The sequence below is a fragment of the Stegostoma tigrinum genome, chromosome 1, assembly GCF_030684315.1.
Source record: "Stegostoma tigrinum isolate sSteTig4 chromosome 1, sSteTig4.hap1, whole genome shotgun sequence".
Taxonomy (NCBI): Eukaryota; Metazoa; Chordata; class Chondrichthyes; order Orectolobiformes; family Stegostomatidae; genus Stegostoma; species Stegostoma tigrinum.
In genome coordinates, this window is record NC_081354.1 from 52,483,166 (window position 1) to 52,507,365 (window position 24,200).

The 24,200-nt window shown below is 41.2% G+C and overlaps 1 protein-coding gene across 11 annotated transcripts in view; it reads left to right on the forward strand.

Annotated features, from left to right (window-relative positions):
• arfip1 (ADP-ribosylation factor interacting protein 1 (arfaptin 1)) overlaps positions 1-24,200 on the forward strand; it is a 180,854-nt gene that overhangs the window by 77,026 nt on the left and 79,628 nt on the right. For 10 of the 11 annotated variants that reach the window (XM_048534859.2, XM_048534904.1, XM_048534851.2 and 7 more), the window contains one exon: positions 2,404-2,502. The exons of the other annotated variant lie outside the window; for it this stretch is intronic. In XM_048534859.2, coding sequence (XP_048390816.1) covers positions 2,404-2,502 — 99 coding nt within the window. The remainder of the gene's footprint in view (positions 1-2,403; positions 2,503-24,200) is intronic. 11 annotated transcript variants of the gene reach the window in all.

Genomic DNA, 24,200 nt, shown 5'->3' on the forward strand with positions numbered 1-24,200 from the left:
TCTAATGATAACTAAGTAACTATTGCCAATTGTTATTAAAAACCCATCAGATTAACTCCTTCACTTTAGGAAAGGTAATTTGTCTGTCTGTACCTGGTCTGGCCTACATCTCCTCAGATCCTCTTCATCTGTGCTTTCCGTATGTTCAACAATGGATTGACAAAGCTCTTGGATAGCGTATTCAAACATTCACAACTCTTGAAGTGAAGACATTTTTCCTCCTCCTCTGCCCTAATTGAACGACTCAATATCATGAGCCTGCTTGACCACATGATCTTACTCCAGTGCATCTTTTTGTTTGTCTGGTTTGCTGGGGCTGCATTCCATTCTAATTCCATTCTCATCTAGCTAATTGCAGCCAGAGAATTACAGACAGTGAGTACTTATTTCACTCAATTACCTCTGACCCTAAGGATTCTATCCTTGGCCCCCTTCACTTTCTCACATACATGCTGCCTGCCAGTGATATCTAAAACCAGACTTATATTTTTTATTTACTGTTCTCTTCCACACCATCACTTACCTCAACTTTTCACTGTCTCTAAATTATCAATCAGTTTGTCTGCTATTTTTTGATAATTTTGAATTGATTATAAACAAGCTGTTGTGTTGGGCTTTGTAAGAGACTCCTCTCCCTAGTCATTAACAGCATCCTGCTTCCTGACAAATGTTGACAATTGAATCAGGCTTTTCACAAAATTGGTGTTATGCTTTGAGCTTTCAATTACACATCCAGGCATTTGTTAAGGCTGACTGCTTTGGGAGGTGGAAACATTGTGTAACTTCAACTTTACTTCAGCTCATCTCAAGTTATTGTTATTGTTGGATTTGATAATTTGAAAATGTGCCTTAACAGTTTCTCACATTCTACCCTTTCTAAGCTTGACATCATCCAAAATTCTGCTGCATGTACTCATCTTGCACTTATTTCTCATTTGCCCACCTTGCTTATGTTTGCTAACCTGTAATTTCAGATTCTCTTCTTTGTTTTCAAAAGTGGTCTCATCCCTCTCCTATTTCTGCAATGCTTTCTCGGCCCACAGCCTTCAGCTCACAGATATGTACACATCTTTACTTCAGGACTCTTGAACACACCAAATTTAATTGTTCCATCAAAGGTGATTAGGCAACTCCTAAGTGTCCGAGCTGTGGAATTACATCCCTAAGCCTCTGTTGCTCTCTGTTTTCTCAATGCAAATTTGTGTCTTATAATTACTGCAACTAGATTTTCAAAAGTGAAAACTTAAAACACATAGAAAAGCTATCAAAGAGCAGTGCTGATTGCCAGTGGTGTCACAAAATGTCAGGAGTCTAGGGGAGCAGCAGTTGAACATGGGAGGTCATGTGATGACATCTTCCATAAAATGTTTAACCAGATTTAGCAACCCTATTCTGTATTTGTTTTTAAAACAATCATTATCAGCAATGGAGCTGTCAGTACCAAAAAATTGGAAGTATGCTGCCAGCAATCTAATATCGTGTGAAAGGTGCTTATAAGAAGAACAACAAAATTTTATGCAGACAAATGTTGCCTATATTGGACAATAGGGCAAGAGGTGAAAACCAGGAAAGTTTTAGGAAGTTGAGAGGACACAAGGGCATTTAAAGAAAACCTTGGAAAGTCTTGGCAAAACCAGGCCATCTGGTCACCCAAACATTGCTTTGTTGTATTTTTAGACTTTTTTTCTGATTACAAAGGTACTGTATAAATGCATTTGTGTAAGCAGTCCACAAGTTGATGAATAAAATGTTTGGTTGAACAATACAGAAGGATTCAACTCTCTATATTGATGACCTAAACTGCATTCGTGAATCTTAAGTGTTTAAGTTGGAACCAAGTTGTAGTGGAGTATGACTGGAAATCTGGCTTAGGTTACCGTTGAGAATCCAGTGAACGATCATCAATTATAACAATCCATTTTGGTTAACATCTTGTTGTTACTGCATAATTGTAATATTTAGAACTACCCAAGCCATTTGCTTAAAATTAAACATTGCCCATGATTCTGTTGAATGCTGTATTTAATAAGAAATGTAAAATGATTAATATTAATTCAGAGCATAAAATTATTTTATTTTATCCAATATTAAGTTAGTTCAAAATAAATGATTCGATCCTGTAGGAATAAAGAGCTAATATTGATGAGTAGACAGTGGTGGTTAAAATGAAAATTGTAATAGAATATGGATTCAGTTTTTGAAAAGATTGCAAATCTTCACCACCTGTACAGTTTGGAATGTATCCTGCATTTCGTGGTTTCCCAATGCTGCTTACGACCTGCTTGGTTGAAAAGCATGCTTTCAATTTTGAGTTAACCTTTTAGAGCATTAAAGCAATTTGATGTGAACTTTATATAACTGTAACAGAAAAATTCCTAATCCAGTTGCTTTTGCTTTTTAAAGGAATCTGAAATGGCAGAACCGCCTGCTAGAGATTCTGCAGCTGAAATTCCTGTCACCAGTAATGGAGATGCAAGTGATTCTCAAGGAGAACATAAGTGGGTATGGATAAAACATTTGTTTTGTACTTATTGTTTCAACATTAGTTTTATTCCAACCCAGTCAATACTAGTGTTAGGTCCTGTTCTGGCAGAAACAGTTTCATGTACTGTATGATTGTTCAGTCTGTCAGACTGTTTTTGACTCTTGCATTATAATAGGTAACCAACCCTGGCTCAGAAACTTGTGGAAGTGAGAGTATCTTGTCTGTATCTCTTAATTGAAAGACAATTAGACTTGTGCCTCGTCCTAATTTTGTCACAAAATTTCCACCAGTAATCCTAACACAAAGTTTTGAAAATGTGTTCAGGTCTGAAGAATAGTCGTGTTGGACTTGAAAAGTTAGCTGTTTGTTTGTCTCTCCGCAGATGCTGCCAGTTTTGCTGAGGTTCTCCAGCATATTGTTTTTATTTCAACAATGTATGCTTGACAGAACGTAACTGTGCAGTCATTTCAAGATGGATGGAGGGAAGCTGATTATATTTCAGACCTTAAATCATGTAAAATCTTTGTTCATTCCAATCAAGTATACTGCAAGACAATATGTTGTATTGGAAGCATTTAATATTTGAACACTGTTTGGACAAAGCCTGTGAAGCAATCAGGAGGTCAGTGGCCCAAACAGAACATGATAGAGCAAGTTACTGCGAAGTGCTGTTTGTTGGCACAGTTAACCACACCTTCCATCACAATATTGATGATTGAAAGTGGTCAGATGGGACCATAATTTTCCGGGTTGGATTTATCCTGCTTTTTTGTGGCAGGGCATACCTGGACAATTTTACCAGATTGCTGTGTAGATACCACCATCGTACCTATTGTAACAGTTTGGCTAAGGACACAGCTAATTTGGAACATAAGTTTCTACTCGTCCCAAAATACTGTCAGGACACATTGCTTTTTCAGTGTTCAATATCTTCAGTTGTTTCTTGATACCACGTTCTGATACCGTGTTGTGCTGACAGCTGTGATGTTGGGTGTCTCAGAAAGAGGATGAGTATATCATCCATTTGGCATGGTGGCTCAGTGGTTAGCACTGCTGCCTCGCAGCACCAGCAACCTGGGTTCGATGGTTCGTAACTGGGAGGTTTGTTGTGAACCGAGCGGAGGTGTTCTGCAAAGCGGTCCCCAAGCCTCCGCTTGGTTTCCCCAATGTAGAGGCAGCCACACTGGGTACAGTAAATACTGTATACCACATTGTCAGATGTGCAGGTGAACATCTGCTTGATATGGATATCCTCCGACACTTCTGCCATTTACAATCCGATCCCACCACCCGAGACATTTTTCCATCCCCACCCTTACCTACCTTCCACAGAGACCACTCTCTCCAGGACTCTCTTGTCCACTTCACACTTCCCTCCAACCCCACCACACCCGGCACCTTCCCCTGCAACCGCAGGAAGTGCTACACTTGCCCCCACACCTCCTCCCTCACCCCTATCCCAGGCCCCAAGATGACTTTCCATATCAAGCAGATGTTCACCTGCACACCTCCACTCGGTTCGCAGTAAACAAATGCACCTCTCAGCTGTGAACCATTTCAACTCCCCCCTCCCATTCGTTAGACGACATGTCCATCCTGGGCCTCCTGCAGTGCCACAATGATGCCACCCAAGGGCTGCAGGAACAGCAACCCATATTCCGCTTGGGAGCCCTGCAGCCCAGTGGTATCAATGTGGACTTCACAAGCTTCAAGATCTCCCCTTTTCCCCCGCCACTGCGTCCCAAAATGAGCCCAGCTCATCCCCTCATCCCGCCTCCTTGACCTGTCCGTCCTCCCTGGACTGACCTATCCCCTCCCTACCTTCCCACCTATACTCTCCTCTCCACCTATCTTCTCCTCTATCCATCTTCGGTCTGCCTTCCCCCCGCCGCCCTACTTATTTCAGAACGCTCTCCCCATCCCCCTCTCTGAAGGGCCTCGGCCCAATATGTGAGCTTTTGTGCTCCTAAGATGCTGCTTGGCCTGCTGTGTTTATCCAGCTTCACACTTTGTTATCTATCTATTGCTCCAATGTGTGTTTTTGAAAAAGGACAGGGAGTGGGATGAGCCAGATTGTTTGTTTTGTTTTTTTCAGAGAGCCTTTTTGGGCTTGACAGACTAAATAGTCTCCTCTGTTTGCTATAAACATTGTATGTTTCAGTCAAAGAGTTTGCAGATCATGATGCAGACATAAATGTTAATTACCAACACTCTGCAATTCAGGCCAATGGACAGTAGAGGCATGCTCAGTTGTGCCTACTTTGCAACATGTGATAGATGAGCTCCGAATCAAAGAGGGTAGAAATAAAGGGAAAACTGGAAGCTGAAGATTTGAATGAGGCTCAGGCCAATCAGTCATTGCCTAGTAGATGTGGAGAATTAAACTGTTAACTTTTGACCGTGAGATTGAGACAGCAACAGTAAATCCTTCAGCTGCTATTACTGTACTGTAAAACTAAAAATTGTGAAATAGATTTCTGCTCTTTCATGTTACATGTGCTTCCTATTTCTGGATAAATAAAAGATGTTATCACTTGATTCCTCTTCATCAAGTCATAGCAACATTAGTTGCCATGCTATTACCACAGTCTACCTGCAGATGAAATCTTTATGTCTTGTAATCTTCAGACATTTCCACTATAAGATGTGAAATGATCAATATTCTTTCATCCTCTACAGACCATAAACATCATTGTTCTCTGGAATTCTTTCCCTAAAACCCCACCCCTCCAAATTTATCTCTGATCTGTTTGCCACCCATCTCATCTGTGCTTCTTTAATTTAACATCCATTTTGTCTGATGACCTATCATTGAACTAGCTTTGCTAATTTTGAAAGTTGAAGGTGCTTTATAAGTTTAGGTTGGTACTGATTTCCAAAGGTGAAGAAAGGAGAAATTAATTACTTGATTCCCAGGTAGCGAATTTGATTATTAAAAACCAGGAATTGTTATACATTAATGTGAAATTAATATTGCTGGACATAGAATTTCACAGTTTAACCCAACCATCAAGGAGGTGTGTAGGTTTGTATAGATATTTTTCCAAGTAAAATGTTCATGACCGCATCTAATAGAACAATGAGGCTTTTTCTTCTGAGGGGAATGAGGAATTTAGATGTGTGTGTGGTTTGTGGATCACTTAATACGTTTGTCATCTAATAAAGTTGTTCCTACATACATGCCCTATAACAGAGACCCATACAACTACTAGAGGCCCATATAAGGGATTTCAGACTTCATGTTGATGGATGATTCAATAAGCATATTTATAAACTAATTCTAGTTTCCTAATCTTGTCTTCCTTGTACTGCCTGTAGCTGCAATCTACTGTGAATGTTAGAGAACAGTAAACCTCAGACAAGTAAAAGAGTGTAATTTAATAACTGTTTTTCTCATTGCTGATCTTGTCGCATGTTTTAATAATGGGAAAAGTTGATGCATTAAATTGTTACTCCTAAGAAGTTTAAAATAGAAGATACCCTCAGTGCGCACAATTGAAAACCTGGAACAGAATTGGATTATATCTTCAATAATGTCAGGTAACACCACAACCACAACCAGAACCATGAAACTCTGCATCTAGGGCTTGGTTTATCCAAGGTACTATCAGCTTGCAGGGCAATGCTGATCCAGTAAGGAACATAATATTGTGAAGGAAAAATAGAGGACTTAAAATGGAATTGTTAGCGCCAAATCAATGTAAAATTGATAGTTAGTTACACAGACGTAATTGAAAAATGATGAATTTATGACGTGCTACGCAATGTTTTTCCCTTCTTCACAGTGTCAATAACATGCTGACTAAAATTCAGACATCTTCAACTTTGATTAATCCTTTGAGAATTAATAATTGCGACATGTAATGTTACGTAATTCAGTTTTATTACAATTTCAAGCAAGGCATCTTTGTGGCTTTTGATACATGTGAAATCATGGTCTTACATAATTGATAGAAACTTGACTAGTGCAAACTCGTGTTAGCTGGTGTTAATTCAGCGATTTGTAGCCTTTGTCTTTAATATCCTACGTACTTAGTAACTTATTGATTACATATACGAATAATCAATAACTGGGAAGGCAGGCATATAGAAAGGAAATTACTTAAGGGGTTTCTTAAATGTTTTAAATTACTTGGGACATATGCTATAATCTGAGTTTATAATTCACTTCCAAGTGTGAATTTTTTTCTGAGATAAAATGTGAGAGACTGGAATTATAATTCCAGTGTTTACTTTTATTAGGATCTGTGCTGGGACAGGCTCCCCATTTGATAGAAAAACTAAAACTGGAAATAAGGCTTTACATAATGATTTGACAGGAAGAGCTGCTTGAAATTATGAAAAAGAGAATAAAGGGCAAACTCGAAGAAGGAATAAGGATAGTGCAAACGGCCAAAAATCAAACAAATTTATACAACATAGAGGTATGAATTCGAGGAAGAGAGAAAGAGGATAATGCAGAATAGAAAAACAGTATTGATTGTTGGTACAGCATTGTATGTATTATTCAAATCAAAATCTGGAAGGAATTGTCTGTAGAGGAAATCCAGGTAAAGTAGGGGTGACAACCAAAAATACACAGATCTGGTTCAGTAACTAAATGTTGCAGGATAGAGAAAGGAAGAAAAGTGATGAGGTAGAATGCCTGTCTTTGTTTTTTAAAGTATATATGACAAAAAATAATGTTCGTTGAATCCATACAGTGTGCAAACAGGCCCTTTGGTTCAACAACTCCACACTGACCCACAGAGCATTCAACCGAGACACATCCCCTTATAACCCACCTAATCTACACGTTCATGAACATTATGGGCAATTTAGCATGGCCAATCCACCTAGCCTGCATGTCTTTGGACTGTGGGAGGAAACTGGAGCACCTGGAGGAAACCCACACAGATACAGGGAGAATGTGCAGACTTAACACCGACAGTCACCTGAGGGTGGAATCAAACCTGGGTCCCTGGTACTGTGAGGCAACAGTGCTAACCACTAAATCACTGTACAGAATCCATATGGATTGAATTTTAAGATCAAAGATCTGTCATCCTAATAGAGGTATACCAAAGAACAGTCCTTCCCAAACTCTCTCCTATTATGACGTAACTTCAGAATTTAAAAAGTACCCTGACCACAGAGTGAGAGTGGATTAAAGGTGCCAGTGATTAGGAACTGTTATCAATTTGTACATGCAAAATGATCACCTGTAGACAGTACCAGAGGTGGAACTTTGACAAAATCATCAGGGCTTTATTTAAGAGATAATGGGAACTGCAGATGCTGGAGAATCCAAGATAATAAAGTGTGAGGCTGGATGAACACAGCAGGCCAAGCAGCATCTCAGGAGCACAAAAGCTGTAGTTTCGGGCCTAGACCCTTCATCAGAGAGGGGGATGGGGAGAGGGAACTGGAATAAATAGGGAGGGGGGGGGGGAGGAGGACTGAAGATGGAGAGAAGATAGGTGGAGAGAGTATAGGTGGGGAAATAGGGAGGGGATAGGTCAGTCCAGGGAAGACGGACAGGTCAAGGAGGTGGGATGAGGTTAGTAGGTGCGGCTTGGGGTGGGAGGAAGGGATGGGTGAGAGGAAGAACAGCTTAGGGAGGTAGAGACAGGTTGGACTGGTTTTGGGATGCAGTGGGTGGAGGGAAAGAGCTGGGCTGGTTGTGTGGTGCAGTGGGAGGAGGGGACGAACTGGGCTGGTTTAGGGATGTGGTGGGGGAAGGGGAGATTTTGAAGCTGGTGAAGTCCACATTGATACCATTAGGCTGCAGGGTTCCCAAGCGGAATATGAGATGCTGTTTTGGAACCTTCGGGTGGCATCATTGTGGCACTGCAGGAGGCCCATGATGGACATGTCATCTAAAGAATGGGAGGGGGAGTTGAAATGGTTTGCGACTGAGAGGTGCAGTTGTTTATTGCGAACCGAGCGGAGGTGTTCTGCAAAGCGGTCCCCAAGCCTCCGCCTGGTTTCCCCAATGTAGAGGAAGCCACACCGGGTGCAGTGGATGCAGTATACCACATTGGCAGATGTGCAGGTGAACCTCTGCTTAATGTGGAATGTCATCTTGGGGCCTGGGATAGGGGTGAGGGAGGAGGTGTGGGGGCAAGTGTAGCATTTCCTGCGGTTGCAGGGGAAGGTGCCGGGTGTGGTGGGGTTGAAGGGCAGTGTGAAGCGAATAAGGGAGTGACGGAGAAAGTGGTCTCTCCGGAAAGCAGACAGGGGTGGGGATGGAAAAATGTCTTGGGTGGTGGGGTCGGATGGTAGATGGCGGAAGTGTCGGAGGATGATGCGTTGTATCCGGAGGTTGGTGGGGTGGTGTGTGAGAACGAGGGGGATCCTCTTTGGGCGGTTGTGGCGGGGACGGGGTGTGAGGGATGTGTTGCGGAAATACGGGAGACGCGGTCAAGGGCAATTTCTATCACTGTGGGGGGAAAGTTGCGGCCCTTGAAGAACTTGGACATCTGGGATGTGCGGGAGTGGAATGTCTTATCGTGGGAGCAGATGCGGCGGAGGCGGAGGAATTGGGAATAGGGGATGGAATAGGGAATGTTATCAATGTGGACTTCACCAGCTTCAAAATCTCCCCTTCCCCCACCGCATCCCTAAACCAGCCCAGTTCGTCCCCTCACCCCACTGCACCACACAACCAGCCCAGCTCTTCCCCTCCACCCACTGCATCCCAAAACCAGTCCAACCTGTCTCTGCCTCCCTAACCTGATCTTCCTCTCACCCATCCCTTCCTCCCACCCCAAGCCGCACCCACTAACCTCATCCCACCTCCTTGACCTGTCCGTCTTCCCTGGACTGACCTATCCCCTCCTTACCTCCCCACCTATACTCTCTCCACCTATCTTCTTTTCTCTCCATCTTCGGTCCGCCTCCCCCTCTCTCCCTATTTATTCCAGAACCCTCACCCCATCCCCCTCTCTGATGAAGGGTCTAGGCCCGAAACGTCAGCTTTTGTGCTCCTGAGATGCTGCTTGGCCTCCAGGGCTTTATTTAAGATTGGTGGAGGTCCACTGGCTGAAGGCTAATTATTTGCTGCAAGTCTTTTCTGCTTTTTCAAGTGTGATTGAACTTATTTACATCTGGGTGAGAGAATAGATGGGGTTTTGGTCTAATATTTCATCTGAAATGCTGCACCTTTTTTGAACAGTATCCCTCATTGCACTTCATCAAAAAGATTTTGAAATATCACAAATACTGATGTTAGTATTCTGCAAGTACTGATGTAGTATTTTCTATTTTGTGTGTTTCCCTAGACTGTTTTGATTCATTTTTCAGTTAGCCTTTTAAAAGGCAAAAATGTAATCATATTTCTAGAAAAGTTGAAAATGTTTTAAATATGAAACGTTAAGTAGTTCAGTTGTTGAGGGTATTGCCCCCTTTATAACCGGGCTAACTCAGGGTTGTATAGAAGCACTTTACTGAAGATGCTGCAATTCTGATGTATGAACGGAAAAAGTAGCACTGACTTCAATTTTATAAACTCCTTAGGTTCCTGTAGAGTAGAAATCATACAAAGTGTTAAGGGATCAAACGAATAAAGTCAACATTTGAACACTGGCGTTCAGCTGATGGATAAGAAGTTAAAATGCGAAGTGGCAGGACGAATTAAGATTAGTGCTATGCTGCATAATGTGGAATTACCATGGCTTGAATCCAACTGTAACATTGCACACTCTTCCTAAAAGCAGATGAATAAAGGCATGAAATTTCACACATTAATTTATATACAATAAGTATAGACCCATTAACATGTGGTAACTTATCTGTACTCCTAGGGTCCCCATAAGCTGCAGAAGTTTAAGGAAAATAAATGTTCTGTTTTAACTTAAACTAAAATAATTGTTAAATTATGTTACATTAAATTTTCAAATGAGTGTGTAATATATCAGAAATGATATTTCATTTTGAGAAGAGATTTCCTTTGTGTGGCTCTTATGATTAAGTTCTGTGCAAAATCCTTGGATAAAACAAATAATAAAACTTCAAAAGTGTTGGATATGCTCAGTTTGTTCATTTCGGAGAGCATCAACCTAAAATATTAACTGCTTCTGTCACCACAAATGCTGCTTGACCTCTTTAGTATTTCTAATATTTTCTGTTTTTATTTCACATTTTGAGTATCCATAGCAATTTACTTTGATAAAAAAGTAAATGTACCTTATCTCTTCATCCCGCAATATAAACTGCAAAAAGCACTGTTGAAATCTTGCATTAAGTAAATTACTCCATATCACTAAAATTCTACATTCAAGTGTATTGATGGTTCCAGACTTTAGATTTAACAGCCTTCCCACAAACTCTGAGTTAGCTGTATTCCCAGGAGAGTTTCTGCTCCCCCACATGGCAAGCACTTTACGCCTTTCATCAGTTGTTTTGTTCCTGTACATTAAAATGCAAAGATTCTGGGTAAGGAGCAATTAGCACAGGTCTGTAAAGCATTTGTTCAAGAAATCAGGCTGCCTTGAATCTGGTCAGTTTGTTAACTTGAAAATGCAAATCCATTGCACTGTGGGAAAGATCACATCTTAGAGTTCTGAGAATAGCATGTGACTTCTTAAAAGATGGAGCCAGGGAAGCTGTCAAAATATCATGTATACAGATTGAGAAGTCAAAGTGAGGCAGAGGTAGACTTTCAGGTATGATGGCAACTTCACAATGAAAGCTGAGTTATGTTGTACAATGGACTTGTCTGTCTCTAAAGTTGAAACCATCTGATCAGCTCTATCCATCCCTCCCAATTGCCCACAGTACGAAACTTGCTCTAAAATTCATCAATGCAGTAGCCAGAGTGCTCTCCTTCCTCACTCTTTCCTTGTTCTGTTCATGCCTCTTGAGAGGGCTGTTATTGCACACAAGACCTAGCCACTGTTCCCTCTTCCATATTCTTACCATACTGCTAATCATCCAGTTTCACCCAGGTCTCTGTGTTAACTAATATTGTTCACAGTTCTGCCTCGAGACGCTGAGCCTCTCTCCGCCATGTTAGCTGTCATCACTTCTGTCCACAATGACCCATCCTTGATCCCATTTGCACTTGCAAACTACCACCCCATGTTCAGCCTATCATTCCTCTTCGTGCCTTAAACATATGTTGCCTCCCAACTTTGAGCCCCTCTTTCCTGAAACTCCGTCTGCGAATGCCTCCAATTAGGTTTCTGTCCCTGCTGCAGTATCAAAGCTGTTCTTACAATAGCCAGTTGACATCCGTTGTTCAGAGATAATAAGAACTGCCGATGCTGGATTCAGAAATAACACAGTGTGGAGCTGGAGGAACACAGGCCAGGCAGCATCAGAGGAGGAACAGGAAAACTGACGTTTCAGGTCAGGACCCTTCAGAAATTCAGTTATTGCTCAGCTGAGTGGGACTGCGTTGATCTACTTTTATCTACTTAAATCTGACTTGTAAACCTTTCTTGTAATGCCTTCTCTTCAAAGCCTAACTACTGTTACCTGTAGTGTCAACTGCAGATACGTTTTTGTGCTTCTTGATATTATCAACTGAAAGCAAAGTTAGCTAATGCATATACATTCTGGTGGTAGCCAGTTCTAACTGCCCACTTCTTTCTTTGGCTCCTCCACTGACAATAAATTATCATATTGCTTGTCTTACATGCAGAACTAAATGAGCTTAAATTTCTCCTAGCTAGATATTGGTAAAATCAAAACCGTTGTCTTCTACCTCTCTGTCTCCTTCCTTTTTAACTCATTTCTCAAATCTTTGGCCATTCCCACACATGACTTGATATCAAAACTTGTTTTGCTCCTCTGAAGCATTTGGGGTGTTGTTTTATCTCGAAAGTCTCTGAATGCTAAAGAGGAAGATTTAGCTAAGTACCCACAAATCAGTAAAATGTTTGATTTTTCATCAATGTAACAGAAAGGTGATGTGGAACTTTGAGGTGAGAGAGCGATGACATTGCAAGTGATTCTTTTCTTACCTTGTACAGGTTGCAAGGGAAATGCTGGAAGAGTCTTGTAAGATATTGGAGCACTTCTTTGGTTTTTTTGGATAGCATTGGTTTTGTCAAATGAAATATTTTAAATAAGACCAGAAATCAGGTTTTATGGTCCTAATAGTAAAGGAGGTCATTGAGTCATGGAGATGTAAACACAGAAACAGACCCTTTGATCTAACTCATCCATGCTGACCAGATATCCTAAATTAATATAGTCACATTTGGCCATATCGCTCTAAACCCTCCTAATCTCATATTCATCCAGATGCCTTTTTAATGTTGTATTTGAACCAGCCTCCCCCACTTCCTCTGGCAGGTAATTCCATACAAGCACCAACTCCTGCATGACTCTGTTTAAATCTTTCCGCTCTATGCCGTCTAGTTTTGGACTACTCAACCCTGGGGAAGAGACCTTGAGTATTTACCCTATCCATGCCACTCATGATTTTATAAACCTCTATAAGGTCACCCCTCAGCCTCTGCTCTTTGGAAAACAGACTCAGCCTATTCAGCCCCTCCTTATAGCTCAAACCCTCCAACCCTGTCAACATCCTTTATAAATCTTTTCTGAACCCTTTAACGTTTAACAACATCTTTCCTATAATTGAATGCAGTATTCCAAAAGTGGCCCTACTGTGTCCTACTCAAACTCTCAGGAGTTTTTCAAGGTAATGACAAGCAATGATATTGTGCTCTGTGAAATTAGTTTATACCTCCACAGCATTATTGACCTTAAATAAAATTTTATTTCAGCTCTCCTACATCTTGCTTCTACATTACTGAATTTTCTACCTTTTGAGTTAAGATTTTTTTGCCTATTTGGGCTGCAGCTTCAAGTCCCACTCCTAGGATTCGAGCACTACAATCTAGGTTAGCACTCCAATGCAATATAGAATTGGCACTGCATTATCGAAGAGTTTTATTCGTTTGGATGAGATATTTTAACAAGATCCTACCTACTCCCTCAGATGGACGTAAAAGATCCTGTGAGACTATTTTGAAGAAGAACAGATATGTTTTCCCATTAGTTCAGGTCAATATTTATGCCGTAAACCATATCACTAGATCAGATTATTTGTATCATAGTGTTTATGTGACTGTATATAGAAATTAACTACTAATCTCCTGTATTATCACAGTCACTATATTGTCAAAAAAGTCCAATGTTGTGGATCTGAAGTACTTTGGAATGCCTCGAGTCTCAAAAGACACTATGTAAACATAAACTTGAAAGGTTTGGAAGAGTACAAAGATGTAATAGTGTACTGTTAGGCTTCGAAGAAGAACTTTTCTTTGTATCCATTTTGTGCTGTGTAAGAGCCAGCAATCTTGGAATTGTAAGATTTGAGGAAGATGGCTCCAAGATGCTGCTACATTTGACTGTAGGGTTCAATACATTCAGTACTGCCAATAAATATGAACTGGACTTGTGACTGGATTTGCTATGTGTTGCTCAGAGCGGTTCATTTTTGAGTTGGAAGGAGACAGTCAGAGGAGGAGCTAGCCAGGAACAGTCTCCCAGCCTGCCTTGATCCTCCCTGATTTGCCGACAGATGTAAGAGGTCCTCAGCGTATGCCAGTTCCCTAGCCCTGCACTTATCCCCGAAACGTCTGGACAATCATGACACCTATGTCAGACTCCTGCTCATTGACTACAGCTCCGCCTTCAACACCTCTATCCCCTCCAGTCTGATCTCAAAACTCAGAGACCTTGGTCTTGCCTCCCCCCCACTCCAACTGGATCCTCAGCTTTTTGACCCATAGACTGCAATCAGTGAAGAGAGACAACTGCGCCTCCTCTACAATAACACTGGACACCAGGGACCCCCAACAATGCATCCTCAGCCCCCTACTGTACACTCTGTAAACTCCGACTGTGTAGCCAAATTCCAAATGAACACCAGTTACAAGTTTGCTGACAATACCATTGTGGTAGGATGGATATCAAACAACAACAGGTCAGAATACAGAAAGGCAATAGAGGGCTTGATGACTTGGTGCAATGAGAAGAATCTCTCCGTTAACGTTGGCAAAACTGAAGAATTCATAGTGAGTTTTGAGAAGATTTGTAGCTCAGGTTGAGGTTCTGGATGTGAGTTTGCTTGCTGAGCTGGAAGGTTAGTTTTCAGATGTTTCATCACCATTTTAGGTAACATCAGTGAGCCTCCGACGAAGCGCTGGTGTTGTGTCCCGCTTTCTATTTATCTGGTTAACCAGATAAATAGAAAGCGGGACATAACACCAGGGCTTCATCGGAGGCTCACTGATGTTACCTAAAATGGTGATGAAACATCTGAAAACTAACCTTCCAGCTCAGCAAGCAAACTCACATCCATAAAGAATTGATCATTGACTTCAGAAAGAAGGCAGAAGAACACTCCCCCATCTACATCAATGGAACTGAGGTAGATAGGGTGGAGAGTGTCAAGTTATAACCAACAACCTGTCCTGGTCTTCCTACATAGATGCAACAGTCAAGAAGGCACAACAATGCCTCTTCATCAGGCAGCTCAGGAAATTGGGTATGTCCACAAGGTCCCTCACTAACTCTTATAGATGCACCATTGAAAGCATACCGTCTGGCCTGGTATGACAGTTGCTCTGCCCAGGCACTAAGAAATTACAGAAGGTTATGTGCTCAGCCCAGACCATCGCAGAAGCCAACCTTCCATCTGTGGACCCCATTTACACAGCCCATTGCTGTGGAAAGGTTGCCAACATCATCAAAGACTCATCGCACCCTGGCAATGCTCTCCTATAACCTCTTATGTTGGGCAGCACATACAGCGGGTTCAAGAACAGCTTCTTCCATGCTGTATTAGACTGATGAATGGACTCTCCCAATTTCAAAATTGTGCTGATCTTGCTAATGTTGATCTTACCTAGTACCTGCCCTGCGCAATGTGACTTGTATGTCTCCATCTATTTTTTCACCCTATCATCTGTATGCCTTAGCTTACTATGATCTGCTTAGACTGCTCATAAACAAAGCTTTTCATCGTACTTAGGTACACATGACAATAAATCCAGCAAATCAAAAGGTACGCGAGTAGAGGTGTAGGCTACAGGCCATGACTTTTTCATTCTTCACTGTGGGACGTGGGAATCGCTGCTGGCCAGCACTTATTGCCCGCTCCTAATTGCGCTTGAGAAGATGGTGGTGAGCTGCCTTCTTGAGCCGCTCTGTCTGTATGCTGTAGATTGACCCATAATACCATTAGGGAGGGAATTGTGGAATTTTGACCAAGTAATAGTCACAGAGCAGTGATATATCTCCAAGTCAAGATGGTGAGTGGCTAGGAGGGGATCTTGCAGGTGTTCCATTGTATCTGCTGCTGTTGTCCTTCTCGATGAAAGTGATTGTGGATTTGGAATGTGCTGTCTAAGGTGCTTCAAATTTCTGCAAAGAATCTTATAGACGCTGCTGTTATGGAACATCGGTGGTGGAGGAGATTTTGTGGATTCTGGTGTCAATCAAATGGGCTGTTTTGGCTTGGATGTGTTAAGTTTCTTGAGTCATGTTGAAGATGGACCCATCTAGGCAAGTGGAGAGTATTCCATTACACTCCTGACTTATGCCTTGAAGAGAATGGGACATGCTCTGGGGACTCAGGAGGTGAATTATTCACTGCAGTATTCCTAGCTGACCTCCTACCCAGGTCAATATGCAATCGTTACACCATGAGTTTTTTATTCTCCACAATAACCTTTGGCATCTTCAGATGACTTCTGAAATCTAGGTATAGGATATCCACCAATGCCCTTTTATACATAGCATATGTTACTCACTTAAAGAACTCCAACAGATTGGTCAAATATGATTCTCCTTTCACAAATCCAAATTGACTGTGCCTCAATACCTTGAACTTATCCAAGTGCCTAGTTATAATTTCCTAACCAGCATCTAACATTTTCTCTTTGACAGACATTGATCTTACGTAGCCTGTAGTTTCCTGTTTTCTTCTACCACCTCCCTTTCTGTATCTGATTATTTAAAATCTCTGACGATCATGTGCCAAGCTTTTATTGTTTCTTCCTTTATGTTCCACCCTACTGTCTGGTTACAGTCTGTACACCACTCCCATTTATCATTTCTCATTTCTGCTCGAACTGTTGAGGAATGGAGGTTAAATAGACCTTGGGTCTAAGGTAGAAGTTTGGCACACCATCGTGTGCTGAAGGGCCTGTACTGTACCGTACTGTTCTATGTTCCGTGTTTCCAAATCTTCAATTAATGAACTTAGGTCATCCCTTTTAATTGTGCTAATACTGTCATTACAGCTACCTCTCCTCCTTTTCCTAGCTTTTTTAAAATCAAGATTCAGGCCCAAATTCATGTCATTCTGGAGCTGTGTCTCTATAATAGCTATAAGTTACTAGGCATTGCTTCTGGATTTCTATTTGCTCTTGATTCATCAGTTGAATTTTGTTTTAAATGCTTTTGTGTATTTGGATATGGAGTCTTTATATTTATCCTTTTATTCTGTTTGTAAATTCTATTCTTATCTGTTGGTTGACCATAAGATTTTCACTTTCTATCCTTTCCTATCACTGTGTTTATTATTTCCCTTATTCATACTTTTCTTTTTGACCTTGACTCTACTCTTTGATCTATCACACCTTCCCAAAATTGATCCTTTGTCCCCAGTTTCTAGTGTTACAGAGAAGGGGAGGTTAAATGAGAGAAACTCCCTGATATTCACTTTATAAGTAACAAGTAACAACATATTTATTTAACCTAACAGTGAACAAATTTACACAACTACTAACAACGGAACAATTCCCCTCTAACTCCTAATCATACTCTAACTGAACAAAATTCTATTTTTATGCTATTCCAGTAAACACAAGTCCCACTTATATAATGAAGTGTGGAACTGGAGAAACACAGCAGGCCAGGTAGCATCAGAGGAACAGGAAAGCTGATAATTTGGGTCGGGAGCCTTCTTCAGAACTCGCAAGGAAAAAGAAATTTAAACTTAGTCTGTGAAAGGTCACACTGAATCTGTTTCTAGAATTTCTGCCTTATCCACTGTCTGTCTAGTCATAAACAGCTTTCTTCTGCTGTTCTCAAGTCATAAGTGACTTTCTTCCACTGATCCTGCTGTCATGGATGTTTTCTCAGTGAAGACTCTTAGTTAGAAATGCCGTGGTACCTATTATGGATAAGATGGTAGTTTTTTGGAGAGCTCAGTGATTTCTTGTGAAAGCTAGGTGCTTATTTCTCAGATGGCAGTTTGCTCTCACACCAATTTTCAAAACTCTCTCCTTTATATACCTTGGATGCCATATCAATTTTCTTAAAATAACATTGGTCCGGGGTGTTGTCAAAACAGTCAGATTTAAATTCAATTGGCTTTTAATTGCCAAGTGCTTGATTTAAATTAATTGGCTGATACCAGTTAGTTGCCAAAACATCAAAACAAACCTAACTTCAGAACTGGCTTTACATCTTCAGCTACATTCAGACTTCTCTTTTTCTGTATAAATCTCTAAGCTTGGAAAAACACTTTATCTCTTAAAGGAGCCACACACTGTACACAACTTTGGAACACTAGTTGAAGATCCTTTCTCCTTTTTTAGTTAAATAGAATGCAAGAACACCAGTCCCATTCCACATCAAGCAGATGTTCACCTGCACATCTACCAATGTGGTGTACTGCATCCGCTGTACCCGTTGTGGGTTCCTCTGTATTGGGGAAACCAAGCAGAGGCTTGGGGACTGCTTTGCAGAACACCTACGCTCGGTTCGCAATAAACAACTGCACCTCCCAGTCGCGAACCATTTCACCTCCCCCTCCCATTCCTGGGATGACATGTCCACCCTGGGCCTCTGCAGTGCCACAACGATGCCACCCAAAGATTGCAGGAACAGCAACTCATATTCCACTTGGGAACCCTGCAGCCCAATGGTATCAATGTGGATTTCACAAGCTTCAAAATCTCCCCTCTCCCCACTGCATCCCAAAACAAGCCCAGCTCATCCCCACCTACCGAACCTGTTCTTCCTCTCACCTATCCCCTCCTCCCACCTCAAACCGCACCTCCATTTCCTACCTACTAACCTCATCCTGCCCCCTTGACCTGTCCGTGCTTCCGGGACTGACCTATCCCCTCCCTACCTCCCCACCTGCACTCACCTCTACAGTCTCCATCCCCACCCCTTTAACTTGTCTGTCTCCTGTCCACCCATCTTCTCCAATATCCATCTTCAATGCACCTCCCCCTCTCTCCCTATTTATTTGAGAACCCTCTCCCCATCCCCCTTTTCTGATGAAGGGTCTAGGCCTGAAACATCAGCGTTTGTGCTCCTAAGATGCTGCTTGGCCTGCTGTGTTCATTCATCTCTCCAATCTGATTCACCCTATTCCATTTTAAGTTTTGCATGACATTTCAGCAGTTATAACCTTTTGAGATTCCGTTTGTTAATCTGGTGTCCAGATCCTCATACTGATCGAGCAGAACCTCCTCTTTTGTCCTTCCTATGTCATTGGATCTACATTGGATCCTCCCCTTCCCACCACATGTTCCTTTTTATCCCTGAGTAAATGTACTGGGCCTTGGCACTTGGTAGACAGCACAGCCATCTGGACTCATGCACTTTGGCACAGAGAATGGCATTAATGCCTCTCACTATCAATTCCTACCATTACATTGCTTCTTAATTCTTTACACTTTTGAATAGTTTCTTGTACCATGGTCAGTTCACATATACACACTGCAGGTCTCAATATCATCCAGATAAGTCGAGAGAAGCTGAAACCAGTTTGAAAATCGTAAAAGCTGAGGCTCCTGTGCTTCTACCTTCTGGGTCCTTTTGCCTGCCTCACTCACAGTCATACTCTCCTGTTAGTGAATGCTGACTAAATCAGGTAACATAATCCTAAGAGTGACTACCCCCTGTTCTAAGAATGCAGGGAACTTTCCCTCTCCATGGTGCATCACTGTATCTGTGGATCAGCCTTCCGTTCCTGGACTGAGATGAAGCTGTTCTAACTTCTAATCCTTGTTTGTTTTGAATCAGCCTAACATCCAGTAACTCCCATCCACTCTAGCTATGACACAGCACCTGCTCTGCCATCCTTAATGTGTTTAAAGGATCTATTAAATATTTTATTCAATTTTCTATTTAGTTACATTTTACAGATTTTATTGACGTTACCATCAGTTTCTGTACTATATAGATATAGAATAAACTTTAGACACCAGTTCATATCAAATAACCAGCAGCTTCTCCTGCTAGGAGAGAGCCTTTCTCAGGTGAACTTCTGTGGCATTCCCCCCAAGTTTTGGTGCATCCCTGAGGATGTGTAGTCCTGGACCTTAGGTCCTGTCAGCCTGCAGCACTTGTTCATCGACAGCTGTTTGCAATGGAAGACTAGCAAGTTTCAGGCAAATCAAATTGCACCTTTTTGAGTGGATGGTTTTCCGCAACAGCTGATGTAGATTTTCGTCTGTAGCCCTGGAAACAGCCATTGGAACACTGAGTCCTATGGTGTGGAGCTGCTCAGGGTGAAGCTCACCAAAATTGCTGCATTTCTTTCCAGATGTGTTTGCAAAGATATATTGGAGAAAGAGTTGCCAGATGGTATCTTCCCTACCACAATCCTTTGAATGTGTTTGAAATGATAGAATTGAGAAGAGATCATTTGGGGAGGCAATAGCTTAATGATATTATTGCTGGATTGCTAATCCAGCGAGCAAGATAAAGTTCTGGTTTCAAATCCCACCACGGTAGACGGTGGAATTTGAATTACATTTTAAAAAATCTGGAATTAAGAATCCAGTGATGACCACGACTCCATTGCCGATTGTTGGAAAACCCATCTGGTTCACTAATATAGGAAACTGCCATCCTTACCTGGTCTGGCCTACATGTGACTCCAGACCCAAAGCAATGTGGTTGAATCTCAACTGCCCTCTTGGCAACAGGGACAGGCAATAAATGCTGCCCAGAAAAAGTGAAGCCTTCATCCTGTGAATGAATAAAGTTTTTAAAAAATGGTATATGAAATACATACCAAAAATAAATTGGCCAGGAGCCGGATAGCATCGTTAGATCCTAGTGTTCATAGATAAAGCAGAAAATTAACCATTAACTGTGGCATAGAGGGAGATATTTAGTAGAGGATCCTACGCATTTTGTTTTTGTTTTTGCTGATCGTTTTGTGACTGGTAAGAACATCTCTTACAAAAGGATTACTTCACTTTAAATAGAAGTTCTATGGGGTTTTGTCACTGCAATGTTACGGGAGTATTGCAGTGTGTTATCATTGTAATTGTGTAGGTCTTTTTAAAGAGAGTTTGTGGTTGAGGCAAGAACTGAAGGCTGTAATCTAATCAGGGTTTAGTTGATGTTAATGAATCAGTTGAACTTTGACCTTACAGTTTGACATTGTGTCAACTAGATTATGTTGTTCTTTGCCTTGCATCTGTTATTCAGCAGTAGTCATTCAATTGCAACTGTTCCACGAGTTCTTTATTCCTTAGATGCTATAAAGACGTTGCATTATAGTATAAACCAGGAAAGAAGCAGACTTTGCTGCAAGTGAAATTTGGTTGATTTTTGTATTGTCAGAACCATTTGCAGATTGTTTCGGGGATAGTAGGAACTGCAGATGCTGGAGAATCTGAGATAACAAGGCGTAGATCTGGATGAACACAGCAGGCTGAGCAGCATCAGAAGAGCAGGAAAGCTAACATTTCGGGCCTAGACCCTCCTTCAGAAAAAAATGTGAAAATTTTCTATGAAGGGGCTGGGCCCGACACGTCAGCTTTCCTGCTCCTCTGACGCTGCTTGGCCTGCTGTGTTCATCCAGCTCTATGCCTTGTTATCTCATATGCAGATTGTGTTTAATTTAGCAAAATTCCTTCAGACCAGTGGATTTAGTACTGTATGAATACAGACTGGTTAAAAGTTGACAAATTTATTCTAAAATGTTAAATTTGAAGTGACAAATATTAGTTGTATTAAGTATTTACTCCAATGAAAGCATAAATATTGAATTGGTAAAAGAGAATGTCACAGAAGTCCTTTGTATATGTTTATAATTTTCAGCTGTTCTAATTCCTGCAGTGCATGCACAGCTATCAGTACTTAAAATCATGATTGCAGTTATTTCACTCTATCCGGTTTCACTTGCGCTCCAAATTTATGGAATTATAAGCAGACAATTATTGCAGAGTCCTATGCTGTATAGGACTTTTGAAGTAAAGTCATCACAATGAAAAATTTTTGTATTTTTCTTCTTCATTGTACAAAATTGTTTCAAATAGATAAAAGCGAACTATTCTGAATGCTGGAGATCTGAAATAAAAACTATGGAGAAACTCAGCAAGTCTGTCAACATCTGTGAGGAGAAAATTGATTTAATATTTTGAGTTCAATATTACTTTCTTTTGGGACTGTTCAATTATATTGGACTGTAACTGATAACTCCGTTTCAGTCTTCATAATTGCTGTCAGACCTGCTGAGTTTTTCCAACACTTTTTTTAAAAATGGGAACATTTTTCTTGAACTGAACAACTGCTTAAAAAAGCAGAAAGAACTCTCATTTTATGTAGTGCCATTCACAACCTCTGTTGCACAATGTTGAAGTGTAGATGAGGATAGTGCAGTTGGTGTAGTTTATATAGATCTCAGCAAAGCCTTTGACAAGACTGATCAAGTAAAATCAAATTGGATCCAGGGTAACTTGTCAAGTTGGAGCCAAAATTGGCTTAGTGATGGGAGACAGGGTAGTGGCAGAGGCTGTTTGGGTATAAAGTTTTTGAGACTTGTGGCTTGGGTTGTGGATGAGGTTGTAGACTTGCTGGCTGAGCCAGTGTGTTTTGGGGAGGCCAGGGATGAGTGCTGGATCCCTTATTGTTTGTGATATATATAAATTAGGTAGATGAGTGTGGGTGGAGTGATTAATATGCTTGTGGATGAAATCATGGCTGGGTGGGTGGTTGACAGTGAGGAAGAAAGACCCAGGTTATGGAGGATATAAATCAATTGTTCGGATGAGAAGATGGAATTTAACCCTGATGAAAGAGTAATTGATGATTAGCAGGACACTAAGAAGCTCAGAGGGATCTTGGGACTTAATCTATAAACCCTGCAGGTGATGGGACAGGCTAATAATATGGTTAAACAACCTTAGAGGATGCTTGCCTTTATCAGGTATGGCATAGATTATAAGATCAAGAGGTTATTGTGGAGCTGTATAGGATTTTGGTCAGGCCACAGATGGAGTACTGTACACAGCTGTGATCTCTGCACAATAGAAGGAATGTAATTGCACTGGGCGAGGTGCAGAGGAGATTCATCAGGACATTGCCTGGGATGGAGGACTTTAGATATGAAGAGAGGCTGGTAAAGCTTGGATAACAAAGTGTGGAGCTGGATGAACACAGCAGGCCAAGCAGCGTCTCAGGAGCACAAAAGCTGATGTTTCGGGCCTCGACCCTTCATCAGAGATGGTCTCTCTGAACGTTCTAGGCCCGAAACGTCAGCTTTTGTGCTCCTGAGATGCTGCTTGGCCTGCTGTGTTCATCCAGCTCCACACTTTGTTATCCTGGATTCTCCAGCATCTGCAGTTCCCATCATCTCTGGTAAAGCTTGGGTTTGCTTCAGAGCAGAGAAAGTCATGGTGGGACCTGATGGAGGTGAAAAGATGAGGGGTATGCACAGGGTCAATAGAGAGTAGCTGTTCCCCTTAGTTGAAGGATCAACTACAAGGGTGCATTATCATAAAGTGACAGACAGCAGGTTCAGTGGGGATTTGAGGGAAAGGTTTTTTCACCGAGAGTTATGGGCGGTCCAAAATGCACTGCTTGGAAGTGTAGTTGATGCAAGTAACCTCACAAATTTAAAAGTACTTGGATGAGTACTTGAAATTTCATAACTTTCAAGGCTGTGGCATAGTGCTGGAAAGTGGAACCAGTGTAGACTTAGTATGGCTTTGTCACTATAGAGTTGGTGAGCCAAAGTGGCTGTCCTCTACTGCATGTACGCTTTTGTGTTCCATCAAACAGCTCTTTCCACTTCTTTAATTGTTTCTCTGCACAGCATTGTACAAAGTTACGTATGTCCACAAGATGAACTTTCTTCAATTTTTTCAGTCTATTTAAACTCTCTTAAATCCTTTCTTCTTTCAATCACTACCATTTTATGTAAAGGCTCATTAAGTAACCTACTATTCACCTGCACCAGCATAGAATATTGTGGGCGTATGTGGTTCTGTAACTGGATGTTGAACTGTATGAATGTATTTCATAGACTGCCTTCACGTGTTTTGCCACTTCCATTGCTCATCACTTGTGCTTCTCATGATATGAAACAAATTGTGTCCCTGCATGTTGAGTTATTAGATGCAAACTGAAGCCATGTTTATACTGGAATGGAATCTTGCCAGTAAAAAGCAGTATACTTCTCCCAGTGTTGGTCAGAACTATGTTTTTTCTCAAAGTCTTTAGTTTTTTTGAGTTTTTACAAGTGCATTGAGAATCCAGTTGCAGAGAAACAACCAATTGATTTTTCCATATTATTTTTTATTCCAGCTGATCCTTTTTGGTTTTCTGTTAATCAACAGAAATATCTGGGAGCAAAGACATCTTTTTTGAGCACTGGGATCTAAATCTCTTAGTGTGAGAATATCAATATCATGTACTGTTTTAAAATGAATATGTATACTTTTGAAATGTGATCTCTTCAAATGAATTTGTATATTGTATGTTGAACTGTGCAGGCACAAAAGCTACTCAA